Here is a 19,879-nt window from a genome sequence, read left to right as displayed (position 1 = left end):
ATACAGTCACATCTCGCTTATTGATGCTAGTTCTAAATTTACATCTGGATCTGTGTTTCTGTTGCTGTAACTATAACTAAATTGTAATTATTTATTGCTTTTTACCAACAAACTTCAACTGAACTAATCTGCTAAATTCAACATAATAAAAGAGTGCATACATTGATCTTGATATACCTTTGGATTCTAGCTAAGCCACTTTGCTACTAAAAAGTGTACTGCTTTTGTAGATATGAGATATGAGTGCTACCTGTAGCCAAACTCGAATGCATGCAACAATTCATTTGAAGCATGATTTAATATCTTGATTGATGATGATTGAACACAAATTAGACTCATACACGGGTCTCTACCTTTAATCTCCTTCTCGTTCCTGAACCACCTGATGTCTGCGGCTGGCTTGCTGCCCGAAGTCACACATGTCAGGGTGATCTTGTCTCCTTCCATGGCTGGCTTCATAAAACCATTGATCTCTGGTTTCTCTGGTACTCCTGCAAAAAAAGAACAGTAGGAGAAACACATACACAGAATTTTAAACTGCACCCCTTGTCATACACACCTTTAAATTTCTTCTCTCTCATTGTCACTTCCATTGACTATGTTGTTTGTGTTACCTGATTCTGTTTTAACTGATTAGCCACATTATATAAGTTCCAATAACTAACTAACTACATAAACAATCTGAAGTGTGAAGTTGTGAAGTGTGAAGTGTGAAGTTGTCATGTGAAGATCCCTGTAAATTGTACCTAGTAGTTTGTTTGTTTTTTTAACTTGATCATCTTTTCTAGCTTTTTCCTAACTGTAGCTTAGCCATTTGTTGTTCCTCTACAGTCTGTTTTTTTTTTTGTTTTTTTTTATCAAATTCCGTATTTGCATCCTCCTCATGCTTCTTGGGACCTACATCGTGACAGAAGCTAGCCAAAAAGTGGAAAATTGGAATAATGAGTGCCAGAAATGAAGAACAGGACCACAAAGTGCCTATTCAGTGAGGTCTGTGGAAAAAAAATGCTGCCTAAAGGCAATGACATTTGGGGAAAAAGTCCCCAGACCAAGTGTATTACCAAGGAGCTATTTCTAAAGCTGGTGCAGTCAAACATGAACACATTTGAAACATTTTATCAGTATTCTACAATCACATGCTTAAATCCTCCAGTTTTGCCTGGGGCATTGTCCTCCACTGAGGTTAATTTGAATTTGGACCTTTTATTCATAGTTGGTATTTGATCATATTGTAATACCATTTCAGAGTAAAACTTTATCTTTGATAAAATGGAGGTTGTGACACTGATGAATTTCATTAAACTTATCATTCTTTTACTTCAACTACAGATGTGTTTCGGTAAGGAAGGAGGCAAAAAAGTTTTACAATTTACACAGAGCTTTTGATTATGAACTTTGCATTGTATCAAAGACGTCACTCACAAAAGGCCATATACACATCATGATGCTCTTTTAAAGCACATTTTCTATTTCTGAACATTTTGTTGAGGAGCAAACATAAAATACATATAGCATGTAAGAGGTTTTTTTTTTTTCAAAGGCTAATGATTCAAAGGAGCAGAAATTAAAAAATAAATAGAAATATAACTCTACTAAGAAAGAGTATAGGTTAAAAATAGATGCTGGGATATTTATATAAAAAGCCAGGATATTAGGCTGTTTCTGGTGAGGGCCTCCAAGGGCAAGACTGAATTTATTTTTCTTAATAATAATAATTTACACACATGCATGAAATTGAATGTGCAAATTTTTTTTTTATTTACTTATTTTTTTTGTCATTTTTACTATACACAGTGGTACACAATACACAGTAAAAACGAAACAACGTACGAAACCACTGTGTATAGTAAAAATGACAATAAGAAAAAAAAAAAAATTACTTTAGAACTAAACATACATATATATATATATATATATATATATATATATATATATATATATATATATATACAGTGAGGAAAATAAGTATTTGAACACCCTGCAATTTTGCAAGTTCTCCCACTTAGAAATCATGGAGGGGTCTGAAATTGTCATCGTAGGGGCATGTCCACTGTGAGAGACATAATCTAAAAAAAAAAATCCAGAAATCACAATGTATGATTTTTTAACTATTTATTTGTATGATACAGCTGCAAATAAGTATTTGAACACCTGAGAAAGTCAATGTTAATATTTGGTACAGTAGCCTTTGTTTGCAATTACAGAGGTCAAACGTTTCCTGTAGTTTTTCACCAGGTTTGCACACACTGCAGGAGGGATTTTGGCCCACTCCTCCACACAGATCTTCTCTAGATCAATCAGGTTTCTGGCCTGTCGCTGAGAAACACGGACTTTGAGCTCCCTCCAAAGATTCTCTATTGGGTTTAGGTCTGGAGACTGGCTAGGCCACGCCAGAACCTTGATATGCTTCTTACAGAGCCACTCCTTGGTTATCCTGGCTGTGTGCTTCGGGTCATTGTCATGTTGGAAGACCCAGCCTCGACCCATCTTCAATGCTCTAACTGAGGGAAGGAGGTTGTTCCCCAAAATCTCGCAATACATGGCCCCGGTCATCCTCTCCTTAATACAGTGCAGTCGCCCTGTCCCATGTGCAGAAAAACACCCCCAAAGCATGATGCTACCACCCCCATGCTTCACAGTAGGGATGGTGTTCTTGGGATGGTACTCATCATTCTTCTTCCTTCAAACATGTTTAGTGGGATTATGACCCAAAAGTTCTATTTTGGTCTCATCTGATCACATGACTTTCTCCCATGACCCCTCTGGATCATCCAAATGGTCATTGGCAAACTTAAGACGTGCCCGTACATGTGCTGGTTTAAGCAGGGGAACCTTCCGTGCCATGCATGATTTCAAACCATGACGTCTTAGTGTATTACCAACAGTAACTTTGGAAACGGTGGTCCCAGCTCTTTTCAGGCCGTTAACCAGCTCCTCCCGTGTAGTTCTGGGCTGATTTCTCACCTTCCTTAGGATCATTGAGACCCCACGAGGTGAGATCTTGCATGGAGCCCCAGTCCGAGGGAGATTGACAGTCATGTTTAGCTTCTTCTATTTTCTAATGATTGCTTCAACAGTGGACCTTTTTTCACCAAGCTGCTTGGCAATTTCCCCGTAGCCCTTTCCAGCCTTGTGGAGGTGTACAATTTTGTCTCGTGTCTTTGGACAGCTCTTTGGTCTTGGCCATGTTAGTAGTTGGATTCTTACTGATTGTACGGGGTGGACAGGTGTCTTTATGCAGCTAACAACCTCAAACAGGTGCATCTAATTTAGGATAATAAATGTAGTGGAGGTGGACATTTTAAAGGCAGACTAACAGGTCTTTGAGGGTCAGAATTCTAGCTGATAGACAGGTGTTCAAATACTTATTTGCAGCTGTATCATACAAATAAATAGTTTAAAAATCATATATTGTGATTTCTGGTTTTTTTTTTTTAGATTATGTCTCTCACAGTGGAAATGCACCTACGATGACAATTTCAGACCCCTCCATGATTTCTAAGTGGGAGAACTTGCAAAATAGCAGCGTGTTCAAATACTTATTTTCCTCACTGTATATATATATATATATATATATATATATATATATATATATATATATATATATATATATATATATATATTTTTTTTTTTTTTTTGAAAACAAATGTAATTTAATTTAAACAAATCTTTTTTCCGTTAGTAGTGACACTGTGCTAACTCGATTGTTTTTTTTTTTTAATATATACCTCGGAAATTCTTGTGCACGTAAAAAGGACTGCATTCAGCACACGTGTACTGAACCGAAAGCGCTGTAACGTAAAATTTCGGTACGAAACACATATAAATATATATTATGTGCCGAGCACAATAAAGGTAGTCTGGTCCAACATCGATGCAGCATACAAAGAAAAAAAATAGAATTTAGAAGTAAAACATATAATAATAAATTATAACAGAACATACCTTAGACAAAACTCAGGTAAAACCTGCTCTCTCTTTTTTCTCTTTTTTCATCACTAGCTGCCTCTTTATTTTCACCATCGCTTGGTTTAACGCTCATGTTAATAATTAGCTGAACCTGTTGCAAGAGCGGAAATAATGTTTTCTGAAATCGTGTCGCACATACATTCAGGTATTGGTTCTTAAAATGCAAAACAGACAATAAAGAAAACAGTGTCATATCTATATATTACATATTTTTCCAGAATGTTCCGGTGATCCAGTAGCAGCTTTTACACGACCCGGGGGGTCCAAAAATCTGGTCTAGAAGGTTTATATTTTATTAAGCGCTTTATTATGCATTGCTGGTATCAAATTTTTTAATCACATACTTTCATATCCAATTAAATAAGTCATGGCAGAGATTATGACTTAAGGCATTACATGTATATTTAAGTAACTCATGTAGTTGAAATGATTATTGGTAATTGATGTTTGAATGTCTTGTGTTCTAATGTCACTCGCCTTAATCGCTGTTTTGAAAGCTAAAAGCTCATGAAATAGCTGATCATCTTAAATGTATAAATTACATATATTTCTTACATCATTAAACATGGACAGAGAATTCATTATACCCTGATTCATTATGAATAATCTTCATTGGTGTTTGGGCTTCCGCTCGCTCTCTCTCGTTTACACACACACACACACACACACACACACACACACACACACACACACACACACACACACACACACACACACACACACACGCACACACACACACACACACACGTGGGTACGCACTAACTCACATAATGATTTTAATGACATAGAGTGCATAATTAGAATTATTCTAATTGTTTGGACACCTAATTAGGAATGAAGCAATATTGTGGGCCGGCTGTGCTGACATTACCCAGAATGCCACACGGAAACAGCACAATGGCATTTGTTTGACTTTTGACTAACAAAGTAAGAAAAGGGAAAAAAATCTTAATAGAAAAGACTAATTAAACTGTCTTCTGGCCAGGTTTCCGTGATTGCAGGTGACGGTTCGAGTTTGCCTCATTAAACTCAGATCCTCAACAGCATTAGATCTGTTACATCTCCACCACTTTATGAGGTTGAAACCTAATTATCTATCTACTCAAAAAGACTAATTTTGCAGGATTCTGCTGTGGTGATATTGGTTTCCTGTCAAGCTTTTCAAAGATTTCTGAACTCATTAAAAGGGACCAATAATTCTGTAACAATGAAGCAAGACTTTGCTTTAAGGTATTAAATTCTTGGTTGCATTAAAAAATTATTAAAAAAAGCTTCAATATTAGATTCTTATTAAGTGATAGCTTCAATTTAGAACTAAGCAGAATTTTGGGATTTGTGTGTCTGTGTGCATTTGTGAAGTGCATGAGGTTCTTACCCAGTACAGTCAGATAGGCCTTGGCTGTTTTGACAGGCATGGTGAAGAGGGAACAAGTGTAAAGCCCTTCGTCTCCGAGCGTAACCTCGCGGATGCTGATGGTGAGCTCCTGCCATGAGGCTCGGATCAGATCAATCCGGTTGTCTCGCAGCGCTGTGGGTGAGTCAAAACCACATAGGCCTGGGTGAGGGAAGTTGCGTATACTGTACAACACGACACAATGACCAGCAATGCCACAAAAATTACAAAATATGCCAGTGGACACTTTAATAGGAACACCTATGCACCTGCTAGATCATTTAGTCGAACATCAAAATGAGGACAAAATCCCAGTGAGCATCAAGAATTCATTTTATTAAACTGCTAATACCCTGTGATTTTCACACAGAATGTCTGTAACAAGGAATAGTGAGAAAAACAAAACTGACATCCTCTGAGCAACAGTTCACCCTGTGTCTTGTTGATGACAGAGGACAGAGGAGAGCCAGAGAATAACACACCAAAGAATTCAGAATCTTGGAGCAGATGAGCTAAAACAGCAGAACACCGCATTGGGTTCAGAATTCTGACACCTCATTGCATATAGGCTCACCAAAGTTGGACTATCAAGTGAACTTTTCACCTCTTTTCTGCATTGTGTTGCCACACGATTGACTCGATTGTGTAATCGCATGAACGACTAGATGTTCCCGCTTTCTTATTAATGTGTCTTTTTATTGTAGTGTACAAAATTCTATCCAACTCCAACATCTATTAAAAACACACAAACCACAATGCATACAAAAAATTCTAACTCCCGTCATACACTTCCTTTGAAACAATTATTTAACAGCGGTTTTATGTGACGCAAAACTCTGAAAGTGCATACAGTGCGAACAATAAAAATCAATGTTGCTACATACTTTGTGAAATCATTTAGGAGAGAAAATGAAATATAGATCACCCTGTGTTTAAATTCAACCATCATTTCAATCAATAAAATGACAGAGATTTACAATAGAGACCAACGAATGTGTCTCCTCCTTCTGTACCTACCTATTTAAAAATTATTGACAGTTCAATATTCTGCTCCTTTAACTTTCTTCACCTATATTTTTCATTCTGTCTTTCTTCTAAGGCTTTCATGTCTGTCTTTTACTACGACTATGAAACAAAGTTGAACTTAATTTTGACTTATTCCAAGGTTTTGACAATGTCACTGTTCTGACAGCTTCCATTTGCTACCATCAATATGTCTTATGATAAGGTGAAAGGTTAATGCAGGAGAACAGGGGATGACAGGAGTGTCTTTCATCTACCTGTCCACAATATAACAACTGAACCAGAAGAGAAGTAGAAACACATCGTGTGTAATATTGACCTTGTGGCAATATAATTTAATCAGCAGCTCCAAGGTCACTCATCACCACCTTCTGCTCTACATCAACTTCTCTAAAACATTTCAGGCCTCATTAACACCCAGTAACAACCTGAATATTATGGCCTCCATGGATTCTTTTCTCTCTCTCTCTCTTTTTCCTTTTTGCCTAAAGCAGTAAAGAATAATCCTTCACTTTTGACCACGGGTTTCACTACTTCACTCTGCCGTTTCTCAATTATTAGTCTGTCACCATATTCCAAAATTGCATAGTTTCACTAGGAGACATAACGATACCACATATTGGACTGTGTGATATTGTCCTACGAAAGATGTTTGCAACAAGAATGTTAGAGAAATTTGAAATGTTGAGCACACAACTCTGCACAAGGCAGGGAGTCTTCTCAAATACTGTCATTTGATTAAAGTGGTAATCAGCAAAACATTATATACTCGTTATTTTGTGATTTGGAAATCCAGTGTGTTTTTGGAATGATCTGTTTATTTTCTGTGCGCGGTTATAAATTCAGAGCGTCTTGCATGAGAGAAAAAAACATATTTTCCACTGCCATATCTTTATTAACAATAGAGATTTTGACATGTCATTCAGGCATGAATGTGTATATTGCTATGCGTTAATATGAATGTGTTCAAATCCAGATGCATAATTCCAAAATGTACATCTAAGAAAACAAAAAAATGTGCTATGTTTGAGCTTTCTGTCTTGCATAAACCTTAAATGTTACTATAAATGGCATTTCATTCTTTAAGAAATTGCACTGCATAATAGTTGTAGAAGCTGTTGTATACAAAAAGAACTGAACCACTTCATGCTGTGCTGTTATAGAGAAGTCTAAATTGGTAATGACCAGTGTTTCTTTCTCAGAGTTACTCTGCACCTGTTGTTCTCATAATATAGCTATTATTATTACATTCTGGTTTTCCAATTCTTTCATTAAAGGCTCTAATATTCTTCTTTTTGTGTTCCATGCATTTAAGATAACAAAAGGTGAACACCTGAACCATTCCAATGGATCCAGCTTAATTATTTACCCCAGCTGTGCAGCCTTGCCCTGCTACCTGCATTGGCTAATGAGACGGCACAAAAGCAACTTTTGCAATTTTCATGTTTTTAACATCATGTGAACATTTATTGAGAGTTTTTAAATTCGGAACGGCAAGACGCTCCATGGAATACGACTCTGACATTAGGATGGTCCGCAGATCTGTTTTTTTCCCCCTCACTACAATACTTCTGATCGACGCACATGATGGTTGATTGCGTGTTTATATTCATGTGGCTGGTGTGCTGGATCTGAGACTGGGGTACTCTGACAGAATCATTTATTTCATATCAGTGCCATGTTCACCCATGAGAAACAGTTCCTTAATCCAATGACGTTGGCTGCACTGATCTCGCAAAATGAACAAAGCATATCGAAAGCGACGCGTGCGTGTGCACGCACATTCACCCGCAAAAGGCTTAATAACGTCTTAATAAAAGCTCTGAATATCAGAGATGAAAAAAAAAAACAGATCCCTTTTGATTAGGAAGACATTAAATCTTAAGCTGCCAGAAAGTGGAGTTAAATCGCACTCCTGTGGATCTCGGCCTTTGATGAAGATTCCTGTGGATCTTGTAAAGTGGCCGTCTGGTTGCACCAAAGCCGATAATTAATGGCGCTCCTCTAATTGCCTGTGAAGGTGATTAGATCAGACACACTAGAACAAAAAGACTGAAAGATGACTTCACATCCTCGATAACTAATGAAATCATACAGTACTTAAGCTTAAGCAGTTGCCCCTCCATCATAATGCTTTATCAAAGCCATTGTCCACTTGGTTAAAAAAAAAAAAAGCTAAACATGAATTCAAAAAGCAAAGGAAGACTACTGATTCTGGAAGATCAGCTTGCAGAGTGCCAAGTACCAGATGGAGCCATCCTGGAAAGATCACTGGATTCTCAGGATTTAGAGTGGAAAAATATTTCGATTGGTGTATGATATCCGTTCAGTTCATCAGGCAAAGCAGTAGCATTAACATTGTATCACCTGATAACACATTATATTCTGTTCTGTATTCCCACAGCAGGAGCATAGGAAGAGTTTTCTCTTGCTGATGGTAATGATAGGGAAATGAAGTGAAATCTGACAAGCCATAATTAAAAAAGTCACACCTATTTCTTCTCTCCTTCATTATCAAATTGCGTTCATTATGCAACGTTTGTGAACAGCCATAGCTATTAATCATGCAAAAAAAAAATACTATGATTGATAAAGTAATAACAGTTTCGATAATGGCTCATGAAGCATTTGCTGTGCCTGGACCTTACAAGCACTTTTCTTGACAAGTTTATGATTTGGGATAAATTGATAGCTCAGGCACGACCAATATTTGTTTAGTGGCCAGCTGGATGACTCAGCTCAGCCAGAATGCAGCAGGACACACAACCTACACTAACAATCCAGAACAGAAACAGAACATTATAGACAGAGATAAACCAGGGTCATAGAGGAAACTCTGTCTTGAAGTTAAGACTTAGCATTTTAATCCACAATGTGCTAGGGTTTCCAATGAGCCGAAATGAGCAGGGGCATGGTTTATTCCATTGTACCCATTGAACACTAAAACACTAAACTTTTCGGTAGCAATCTTTGACCTGGCAAAGCATGAAAAATTGTTTTAATTCAGTAGACCGTTAAGGCTAGACTATGTACATAAAAAAGACCAATTAATGCCATATAACGTTCATACAGACCGATTGTTTGAGTTATGTTTTATTTTTATTTTTAACCTACCCATTACATTTTAATCTAATTGTATTTCTTACATTGTAATTATTTGGCGTAATTACCAGTTATTCTTACTAGGAAGCGTTTATAATAATACCATAATTGCAAAGAAAATCTTACAAACATGTTTCCTTATAATTGTTTTCTTCCTGTCAGTTTTCTTCCTTCCCTTTTCAGGCTTTTGAATGTGTTTTTCTGGCCTAAAAATATCCCCAGCTTTCACAGACATGGAATTTGAATGAGATATGTGAGGATGGTTGGGTTGGAGGGAAAAACCTGTCAATGTTTTAAATTGCAATACAGTCATCGATGGCAACTGCGGACTGTTAAAATGACAAACTGCTCCCTTAAGGGTTTGATAACGGCGTATGAAAATTCACAAATGCACACCAGGATGTAGAATTTATACGACTGCATGCTGAAATGCAACTGAACATTGGGAGGCTAATTCTATTTAATATCTTATAAAGCAAAAAGAAACCATTATAAGTGCTTCTAAGTGCTTCTAAGTGATCCAATCAGCTGCTGACATTAAAACTCCACAGTAAATGCCCCAATCTGGCTTTATATTCTATGGATTTTTTCATTAAGCCTCCATGTCACAGGAACCAACACTAACTGACATCTCAGCATCTACAGGGAAAAAGCATTTGAGCTTCTCATTTTCCGAGGCTGCCAGTCAAAACAGCAAAATATTACCCCCTGTGCCTCAACGATACACCTCACACCCTGTGTGTTGGCGAGCAGGATTCTCCTGTCTGAAGACGAAGTCATTTTTTTAGCCTAGTAGACAGCTATATGAATAAAAAAGCAGAGAGGGAGACAGGAGAGCGCTGCAACAAATGGCGTTTGTGCAACGGCTGTCTCTGTCTGACACGTTTCTTGGTGGACCACGCTTGTGCGCAAGAGCAGCTTTTGCTGCTACTGCATTACAGAAACAGGATTTATTTAGCGCCGTGCTCGCTGCGTGACCTTGCCGCCTCAATCGTTCCCAGCACACCTCGGTAAAAATGACCCGCTGACGGCTTAAATTCAATCAATCACCCTCAGGGCTACGCCAATAGAAGCTATTATTGTTGCTGTAAATTACCTTAGCATTGCTGAATTAGCACAGATCATCATTTAGAAGCGATTTGTATTCCGAGCGCAGCATATCCATTCTACACCTTACATCGCCGAAATGTCCCCTCATCAGGTCTCCCCAAACAAAACATGCCTGCCAATTGCCGATTAAATGGCAACGCTGTCAAACGCACTGTCCACCACTTCTCATGTGGCTCACACTTGAGATATGGCCTACATTTTTAAAAGAAGAATCACCCACACATTCACACATACAGTAGATGTATGCACACATACACACACACACACACACACACACACACACACACACACACACACACACACACCGACACACCGACACACATATACTGAGCCACTGAGCCAGGAGAGATTGCAGGTGTTATGTCTGGTGACTTGCTGGACTGAGTTGAGTGGTGAAGAAATTTCTTGCACCATTGGCTGGGGTGATAGTGTGTCACCAGTGGGACTTATGTGTCATTCCACGTGCTGGATTTGTTTCAGGCTTTCAAGCAAGGATTAAAAGCAAAAAAATACTGCATGGGTCACTGTGGTTGTGGAAGCAAACTTGACAGAAAATTGGCCCATTAAAATCTCACTATGGCCAAGATATGGTGCCTTTCTTTCCCTGTGGCTGGTGCTGAGGCCTGTAGAATGACCACTCCTGTGAAGGACACTAATATGATTCCTTACATAAGAAGAACGATAAAAAAATAAAATAAAATAAAATAAAAACCCTACTGATTTCAGATTGCAGTGCCTGAAGCTCTACAGTGAAGTTTTTTCCTGGGTTCGAGGTCAAGCAGAGCTCAGAAACCTTGAGTGCTGATCTGTGTGTGGGTGTTTATGCATATATGAAATAGGTTTCAGCCAACTGACAATGCTATGAGAATCTGGGCTACTGCTACAGTGATTAAATTGGACAATTCAAATGCCATAAAACGTGTTTTCACACAGCAGACAACAAATCTCTCGACACTCCATCTGTCTTTCTCTGCTTACCGATATGAAAGGTCAGAACTGCCACAGATTATTCAACAAGAGAAGAATCCACAGCATCTCTCACATGGTAACTATAGTGACAGCAATATAATGACAAAAGACTGCTGATGTTTTCCTAAAAAATCAACACAATTACAGCTAAACATCTATCCATCTGTTCCATAAATATCATGTCATTATACTATATATATATATATATATATATATATATATATATATATATATATATATATATATATATATATATATATATATAATTTTTTTTTTCTTTTTTTTTTTTTTTTTTTAGATATATCTTTTTTCTAACTGCTCTGTCTTTATTACATGTACAGAGGGTCAGAGGGTGAATGAACAGTTCCTGAATGCATTCCTTAGTTCCATAAAGGTTCCCACTATGTTCCCATGATGGAGGTGTGATGGTGTGGTGTGCTTTGCTGGTAAAACTGTGGGTGATTTAGTCAAAATTAAGGACACACTTGATTAGCAAGGCTACCACAGCATTTTGCAGTGACATGCCATCCCATCTGGTTTGCACTCATACAGGACAATGAACCCAAACAAACCTCTAGGTTTTGCACTATAAAAGCTAGTTCTACAAGAAGGAGAGTGATGGTGTGCTGCATCACCTGATGGCCTCCACAATCGCAGGATCTAAATCCACTTGAGATGATTTGGGATAAGTTAGAACAGAGAATGAAGGAAAGGCAGCCAACAAGGACTCTACACCTCTGGGAACTCCTCAAGATTGTTAGAAAACCATTCCAGGTGACTACCTCATAAGGCTGAATGAGAGAATACCAAGAGTGTGCAATGTTGTCATCTAAGCAAAAGGCGGTAACTTTGAAGAACTGGAAATATATAATATAAACCCTTTTTGTTTGCTACATTGATGATATTATATATATTTTCTTTTCATAATTTCGATGTCCAGTATTAATATACAATGCAATAAAAAAAAAAAAAAAAAAACTGAACTAAAACTTTTTTCTAGTACTGTATATGCATATGCTCTCGTTAATCTGCAATTGCTACAGGACTAAATAAGACTATGCTATGCTATGTCACACAGTCACAAGCCTAGTGTGAAACGTTCAACAATGTGATAGATTTTAATGAGGTATTTGGACACCGTGCTGCTTGCGTTTGCCTTGACTCAGTGTCATGCCTTCATATATGGTATTCCCCAAGGAGCTCTTCTCAGCCCTCTTCTTTTTCTGATCTATTTGATTCCCAATAGCAACTTTACCCATTTCAGTTCCTACTTGCAAAACTACCTACCTGTCTACAGGCCTACTAGCCCCACATTATGTTCCTGCCATAACATAAAAGAATGTATATACTCATATAATTGTATTTGTTCAAATAATAAATTTCAATAAAACATAACTGTACAGAGCTGCTGAGGTGACATGGTTATTTTAATAAGGTGTGGGCACAAATGTATATTCTGACACTATTAGCTTCTCATAGTTACACATTAAGTTTTATTTTGTAGGAAACTGAACTTGTGTCCTCAATAAATTAATTTTGTGGCCATTTGAAGATGAACTTTGCATGGGTAATGTTTTGACAGGGAGCACTTCACTCATGATAAGCACTGCATTTTAGAAAACAGAATATAGTCAATCGATTTTGACTATCATGGCTACAAGAACAAAAGAATGTACATGACTGATCCAATTACACTTAACTTCCATCTGTGAATGACGTATGAGTCATGGTGACATTGGATATACCATTAGCTCAAAGAAATTCCCAGAGTGAATTACTACCCCCCCAACAAACCTATCAAATAACTATAGGGCAAAAATTAAGAATTAGACTTCAGTTGTACACTTCATGTTCATGAAGTATCAAATTCATATATGCATTTAGTGTAATATCAGCTCACAACTTACCATGATATATTAAATTGTGACCACACTCTATATAAAAAAACAGAACATCAGTGGCTTCATAGATATCCTACATTTTAGTGCCAATACCTTATATTGTTAAATAACAGCTGTCGTTATTTAAACATTGATAAACAGATTGAACTCTTGTCCATCCGCAGGGATCTTGGAATTCATGGCACAGTTTGGCAATGGTTTATTCCTACTCTGCAAATCAGGTGACATAAAGAGGATCCACATCTGCTTCATACAGACTTTCCAATAGTGTCTCAAATCGGTCGCCCGATCCATAGATTTTTTCAGTCCATTAATCGGCATTGAAAGTTGATTGCTGGAACTATGGGCTATCAGCAAAAAAAATCCATACCGATTAAAAACCGAGATTTTACGACGTCTGGTCCGCTGCATGGACTGTGATTGGAGAGCGCTATATTATATTTATTACTGAAAATGTATATTTAAATATATTCTTGATATTAATTTTATATTTATTATTTAAATATCATATTTTATTTCATTTCATAGAACATGATATAGTACTGTTTTTATTTTATCTTTTTTTATTCATTCAATTATTATTTTTTTTTACATGGAATGTTATGTTTTGTTTTTTATCCAGTACCTATTTCAAAAAAAAAATTTAATCGGTTATCGACAAATACGATCCAACCTAGTTATCAATCGACCTGCAGTGTCTCATAAGGCTTAGTACTTAGTCTTCTTCTGTTCTTTATTTATATATGTTAAATTATATACTGTATATAAATATCCTCACATAGGCCTTAATCCCAGCAGAGGTGCATTATAGGTGGTTTATCTACATGTCAAAATCTTGGAATCTCTATAGACAACTCTCTGATCACATTTTCAGTCCTTGCATACAACCTTGGAGTAACCATGGACAATCAACTGTCGCTTTTATTCTCACACTGCTATTCTAACATGTCAATTTCTCCTTTTAACATAAGGAAAATTCGCCAGGCCACTCAGGTGCTTGTTCAGTCTTTCATCATTTCTGGGCTACTGCAGCTCGTTCCTGGCAGTTCTGTTTTTCACCAACTGATCCAGAATGGAGCTGCATAACTTATTTTCAACCTTCCTAGGTTTTCTTACACCACTTCACTGATATGCTTCTTCCACTGGTTTCTTGTAGCTGCCCACATTAGATTTAATGCCACATACAAAGCTAAAAATAGACCAGGACTTCTCTACATCAAAGTATCTATCTCACCTCTACATTGCACCACGCTTCATCCAATCCTCAACCACTGCTCGACTGGTCTTGCATCTCTAAGGGTAAAAGGGAGACATGCTTCAAGACTTTTCTCTGTCCCAGCACCTAGGTGGTGGAATTGAACCTCTACTTGATGTCCAAGCAGCTGGATATGTAGCAGTTTTCAAACAACGATGTAAGACCTTCCTCTTTCAGTAATGCCTAACAAGACTTCTTTCTATCTATTTTCTCTCACAACAGAGTTTTAGTCTGATGGTATTCTAATGAAGCAGTATTAGAATTGATTTATTGATGAAGACTTCAAAGCATTTTTGTAAGTTGCTCTGCATATGGGCTTCTGCCAAATTCGATAAATATACATGCAAAAGGAAACAGTTGGAACAGTTTATGCATGTTTCTTTCTCAAGGTGAAAGAGATGGAAATTTCAGTTTATCGGTTCATAACTTCTCTTCTCGACTGCTGCCATGCCCTTCATTCACTTCAGTGCATTCATTTTTTGAATTCACGTTCTGACCTTTAAAGAACTTCATAACCAGAACTTCTCATTATTGTACGGAAGCCCTAAGAGGCCATGAATTATTATTTTTTCATGACTACAATTTAATATTCTCGTGATCTTGACATAATAAAGGCCTGCTTTCTCATCACAGAAATTTTACGCCTTGTGAATGGGACCACTATAGACCCTTAGAGACCCCTTAAACTGTAACCAAATAAATAAATAAATAAATAAATAACCTACTGAGCACAGAGAAAAAGTGGCATTTTTTGCAAACCATTCTGTAGACCGTCCTTATTTTCTTCACCAATAAACACCAACTACATTTGTATTGCAAATCTGTAAATGAAACTCGATATCCTGATATATATATATACAGTATATATGGCAGTATATATATATATATATATATATATATATATATATATATATATATATATATATATATATATATATATATATATATATATATATATATTCAAAAAGAAAAGATGAAAAATGCATTGCTGAGCACAGGGACAGCAACACAACAACAAAATATATATTTTATCACTAATACTTGTTTTTGTTGTTGTCCCTGCGCTCAGCAATGTATCTTTTCGGTGTTGTTCCTGCACTGTGCTCTACAAAGGTACAGGTAATACACTAATGAGGATTGAGTATTTCATACAACCCCACTTCAAACCAACTGATCTATCACTTTCACTTTCACACAGTTGTTTTTTGGATATAAAAACCACATAGTCTTTTATCATTTTTGAGAGACACGTGCAAGTCCCTTTTGTTTATATGCAATCAGGTAGGTAATGAAATGAATGTTCACCAACGCTATTCATATTCACCTTAAGCAATAACAGTAGGGTTGATGATTACATGTTGCTATGTCACATTCCATATCACAAGTTTCTGGTTATAGTTGGAATACAAAAGTGGAGCTTGTAACATATTGGTTAAGACTTTTAATTTGATTTTGGAGTTCAAACCCCAGCACCACCAAGCTGCTACTGCTGGGCCCTTGAGCCAAATGCTATGTAATGAATTGTAATGCAATGAACACATGCCAAAGAATAAATAGTGAAAGAAATACTACACCAACATGGCTACTATTCCATATTTCAATGCCATGCAATTCCATCTGTAATGAGTGGCAACAACATTGCCATATAACAAAAGAATGACCAGAAGCGTACGCTCTGTAAGCGTTCATTAAAGAACAAACAATCAGCTGGAGTGATATTAATCATGGAATAGCCTGCCAAGTCATCGCACCTAAATCCTATTGAACTGCACTGGAAGGAACTGGATCACAAGGTACTGTAAGAAAGTAATATCCAAGGAACACATTTGGCAAATTTTACAAAGAACATGGTAAAGTATTAAAGCTGAATGTTTGAGGAAACAGACTGCACATATGCCAAGAGTTATAAAGCTGTTATTCATGCTAAGAAAGGATTTTTCAATGAAAATAAAGTGCAACCTTTGACTCACAAAACCTCTTATTAGTTCAACTTCAGCAGAATGTAACAGGGTTTGGCTTTCAGCTGAATCTGTACCACTGCAGTTTGACTTGTCTGTCTCTGTCTGTTTTCTTGATTTTAGGGCAGTAGTTTCCAGGAAGTGATTTTTTTTTCCCCTTGCACTTTAATTTACATTTCTTTTACTTAACAATCGTTCACTCGTTCATTTGGATGTGAAGTGTAGAGAAGTACAAGCTAGTAATTCTTACAAAACCTACTTAAGTAAAAGTAAAACTGCAGGAAAAACACAAGATACTAATCAGTTACAGTAATATGAGTAAATGTCATTTTTTTACTTTGCACCACTGAAGTGAGTGCGTAATGTAAATATATAAAATAATATTATATCCTTATTAGTATCCAATATCCATTATTTGAGCTTTTCCTGGTCTATTCCCCTTCTTGAAAAAAGAAAAGTGTCATCAAATTCTAGCTGATATTATTTATATGTTTCTGACAATGGTGGGTTGTCAGACCCTAATGTGGAAGTTGTCAATCACTGACAGACACAGAGATTTTACAGCAGGGGTTTCACTCTTTTATACACTAAGAACCAGTTCGGGGGAAAAGAGAGGTTGGGGGTTTTGGATAGTATCTTTTAAACGGCAAAATGCATGATAAATAATACAATGTTGAATTTATAGTCAATTTCCCCTAAACATTCTTGTGACCTGATAGCAACTCCTCCATGGCCTGGTACATGGTGTTGACCTGGTGGTTGGGGACTTCTGTATTATATTCGATTTTGCTAAACATTTGCCATCTCCACAGCATCAAAATCAAGTCATGATCAGTAAAAAACAAAATAGAAAATTAAAAGCTTGGCACATTAGGGCTTCCGTAGTTTTCAAGTACTCCATTTACTGTATATACACCCTCTTGTAGGCTACTCTCAGATCTTTCAGCCATATTTATCATCGCTAGTTTTGGATCATGTCATGACAATAAGTCTCTGTTATTCTTTGCTATGGTGCCTATGCCACATTCTCTTTAATAATCCCTATTTAAACAAAAACTTTTTCCTTTAACTAATGATGTCTAGTCAAAACATTTTGTGGACGTTTTTTTCTTTTCTTACGCTTGTATTGTTGTATATAGAAGTCCTAAATTGTCATGTATTCAAATATATATATATATATATATATATATATATATATATATATATATATATATATATATATATATATATATTTTTTTTTTTTTTTTTTTCTTCCTTTCTCATGATCACGACTTAATTTTTCTCGTGATCTCAACATCTTTGATCTCAAAGTTTTTTTTCTCTTTCACAATAACGAGAACATTTTTATTATGTCGAGATCACGAGAAAATTAAGTCGTGTTCACAAGAAAATCATGAGAGAACAAGAAAGAAAACATTATTATAAAGCATGGCTTCTTAGGACTTCTGTGGTTGTAAATCTCATTCTTTACCGCATGCTTGTAAAAATGTGATATACAGTACAGACCAAAAGTTTGGACACACCTTCTCATTCAAAGAGTTTTCTTTATTTTCATGACTATGAAAATTGTAGATTCACACTGAAGGCATCAAAACTATGAATTAACACATGTGGAATTATATACATAACAAAAAAGTGTGAAACAACTGAAAATATGTCATATTGTAGGTTCTTCAAAGTAGCCACCTTTTGCTTAGATTACTGCTTTGCACACCCTTGGCATTCTCTTGATGCCTACTTTGAAGAACCTACAATATGACATATTTTCAGTTAATTTTTTGTTATGTATATAATTCCACATGTGTTAATTCATAGTTTTGATGCCTTCAGTGTGAATCTACAATTTTCATAGTCATGAAAATAAAGAAAACTCTTTGAATGAGCAGGTGTGTCCAAACTTTTGGTCTGTACTGTATATCATTTGTGGCAGCCTAGAAAACCCATCCAAATATGCAATATTTATAAGCTAATTAATTTAAGTAAAAACTGTGACCTTTTAAAGTATCATAAGCTTACAAAGGGAAATGATGTTGATTTTCTCCACATCAGTTTCATCACTTGAGATAAATGTCACTATCACAAAGTTCTGTGGGAATGAACTATCCAATGGATACAACAAACTCTGCTATTCATTGTGCAAGAAAAGCACACTTAGATCTTTTACTCACTGTATTTACCACTTTGTGCGCTAAACTGGCTCCTAACCCAGTGTGTTTTTCCAGGCAAGCATCCAAAGGCAAGAGTTGAAAGTAACCTAAATAAAAAAATTCTCATGTCCTTTTGCTCCCCGAGCAGCTCTGCTGTGTTAGCTAGTGTGGGATGCTGGGACGCGTTTTTTCAGCTTGTGCTTTATATCAAAGTAACGTGCACGAAAAAAAACACAGTTTTTTTTTATAAATGTCTGCTTTGCCGATCTTTCTCTGACAAACACAGTGTACGCAGAAACAAATCGCGTGCCTCTGGTACTTAGATAAATCCTGCATTTCTTTCTTTTTTTTATTTTTTTTTATTATTATTTTTAGAATGTTGAATATTCATGGGAAATATTAAATCAAAATCATTCCGGCTTTGCTCACTCGTGTTTTACATGCTTAAGCGAAGGCTTCAAATACTGACAATTATCAAACATTAACACACACAACACACACACACACATGCTCAAAAAACAAAACGCACCATGCTGTTATTGATTAGATTATTCACACCTGTTTCTATTAGCCCTTTGAGAAATACACTGTGATATACAGTAAATTGCACACAGGGGTTGAGAATAAAATGTCATAAACCAAAGCAAATAAAACTATTTAGCATGATGAGGAAACTTAAATGAATCCTATGAAAAGTAAAGCTAGATCACAGTGATAAATTCAGCGCTGATGAATTCTAGTGTTGCGACTGCTTTGGGAAAATTCTCTCTAGCGCTGGTCCTCAAGGCAAAAAAAAAGCAGCTGGGGAGAAAAAAAAAAGAAGAAATGCAGGTGTGGAGGTAGTCGGCCATGAATTTCAACTTTTTCCCTTATTAATGCCCCAACTACTTTTCAGGAAATGTATTTGCCTTAGGGAGAGAAAGTGATATTTCTCAGCAGTATGTTCTTTTCGATTGGAGCAGGAGGATGGAGACTCAGGAAGAGACGCTGGTAATGAGGAGCTGTCGGTACCTGGTGCCTCCATCTCCTCCTCCTCTTCCTCTTCCTCCTCC

General features: G+C 36.6%; 1 protein-coding gene across 4 annotated transcripts in view; it reads right to left on the bottom strand.

The window, feature by feature from the left end:
* The window catches only part of cadm2a (cell adhesion molecule 2a), a 380,897-nt gene that overhangs the window by 37,813 nt on the left and 323,205 nt on the right, over positions 1 to 19,879 (bottom strand). For all 4 annotated transcript variants that reach the window (XM_083568236.1, XM_083568237.1, XM_083568235.1 and 1 more), the window contains 2 exons: positions 5,345 to 5,497; positions 354 to 491 (listed from right to left, as the gene is read on the bottom strand). In XM_083568236.1, coding sequence (XP_083424362.1) covers positions 354 to 491; positions 5,345 to 5,497 — 291 coding nt within the window. The remainder of the gene's footprint in view (positions 1 to 353; positions 492 to 5,344; positions 5,498 to 19,879) is intronic.

Source organism: Silurus aristotelis (genome assembly GCF_946808225.1).
Source record: "Silurus aristotelis genome assembly, chromosome: 18".
Taxonomy (NCBI): domain Eukaryota; kingdom Metazoa; phylum Chordata; class Actinopteri; order Siluriformes; family Siluridae; genus Silurus; species Silurus aristotelis.
Note: the sequence above shows the minus strand (reverse complement) of the source record. Positions and strands in the feature narration are given on the sequence as shown.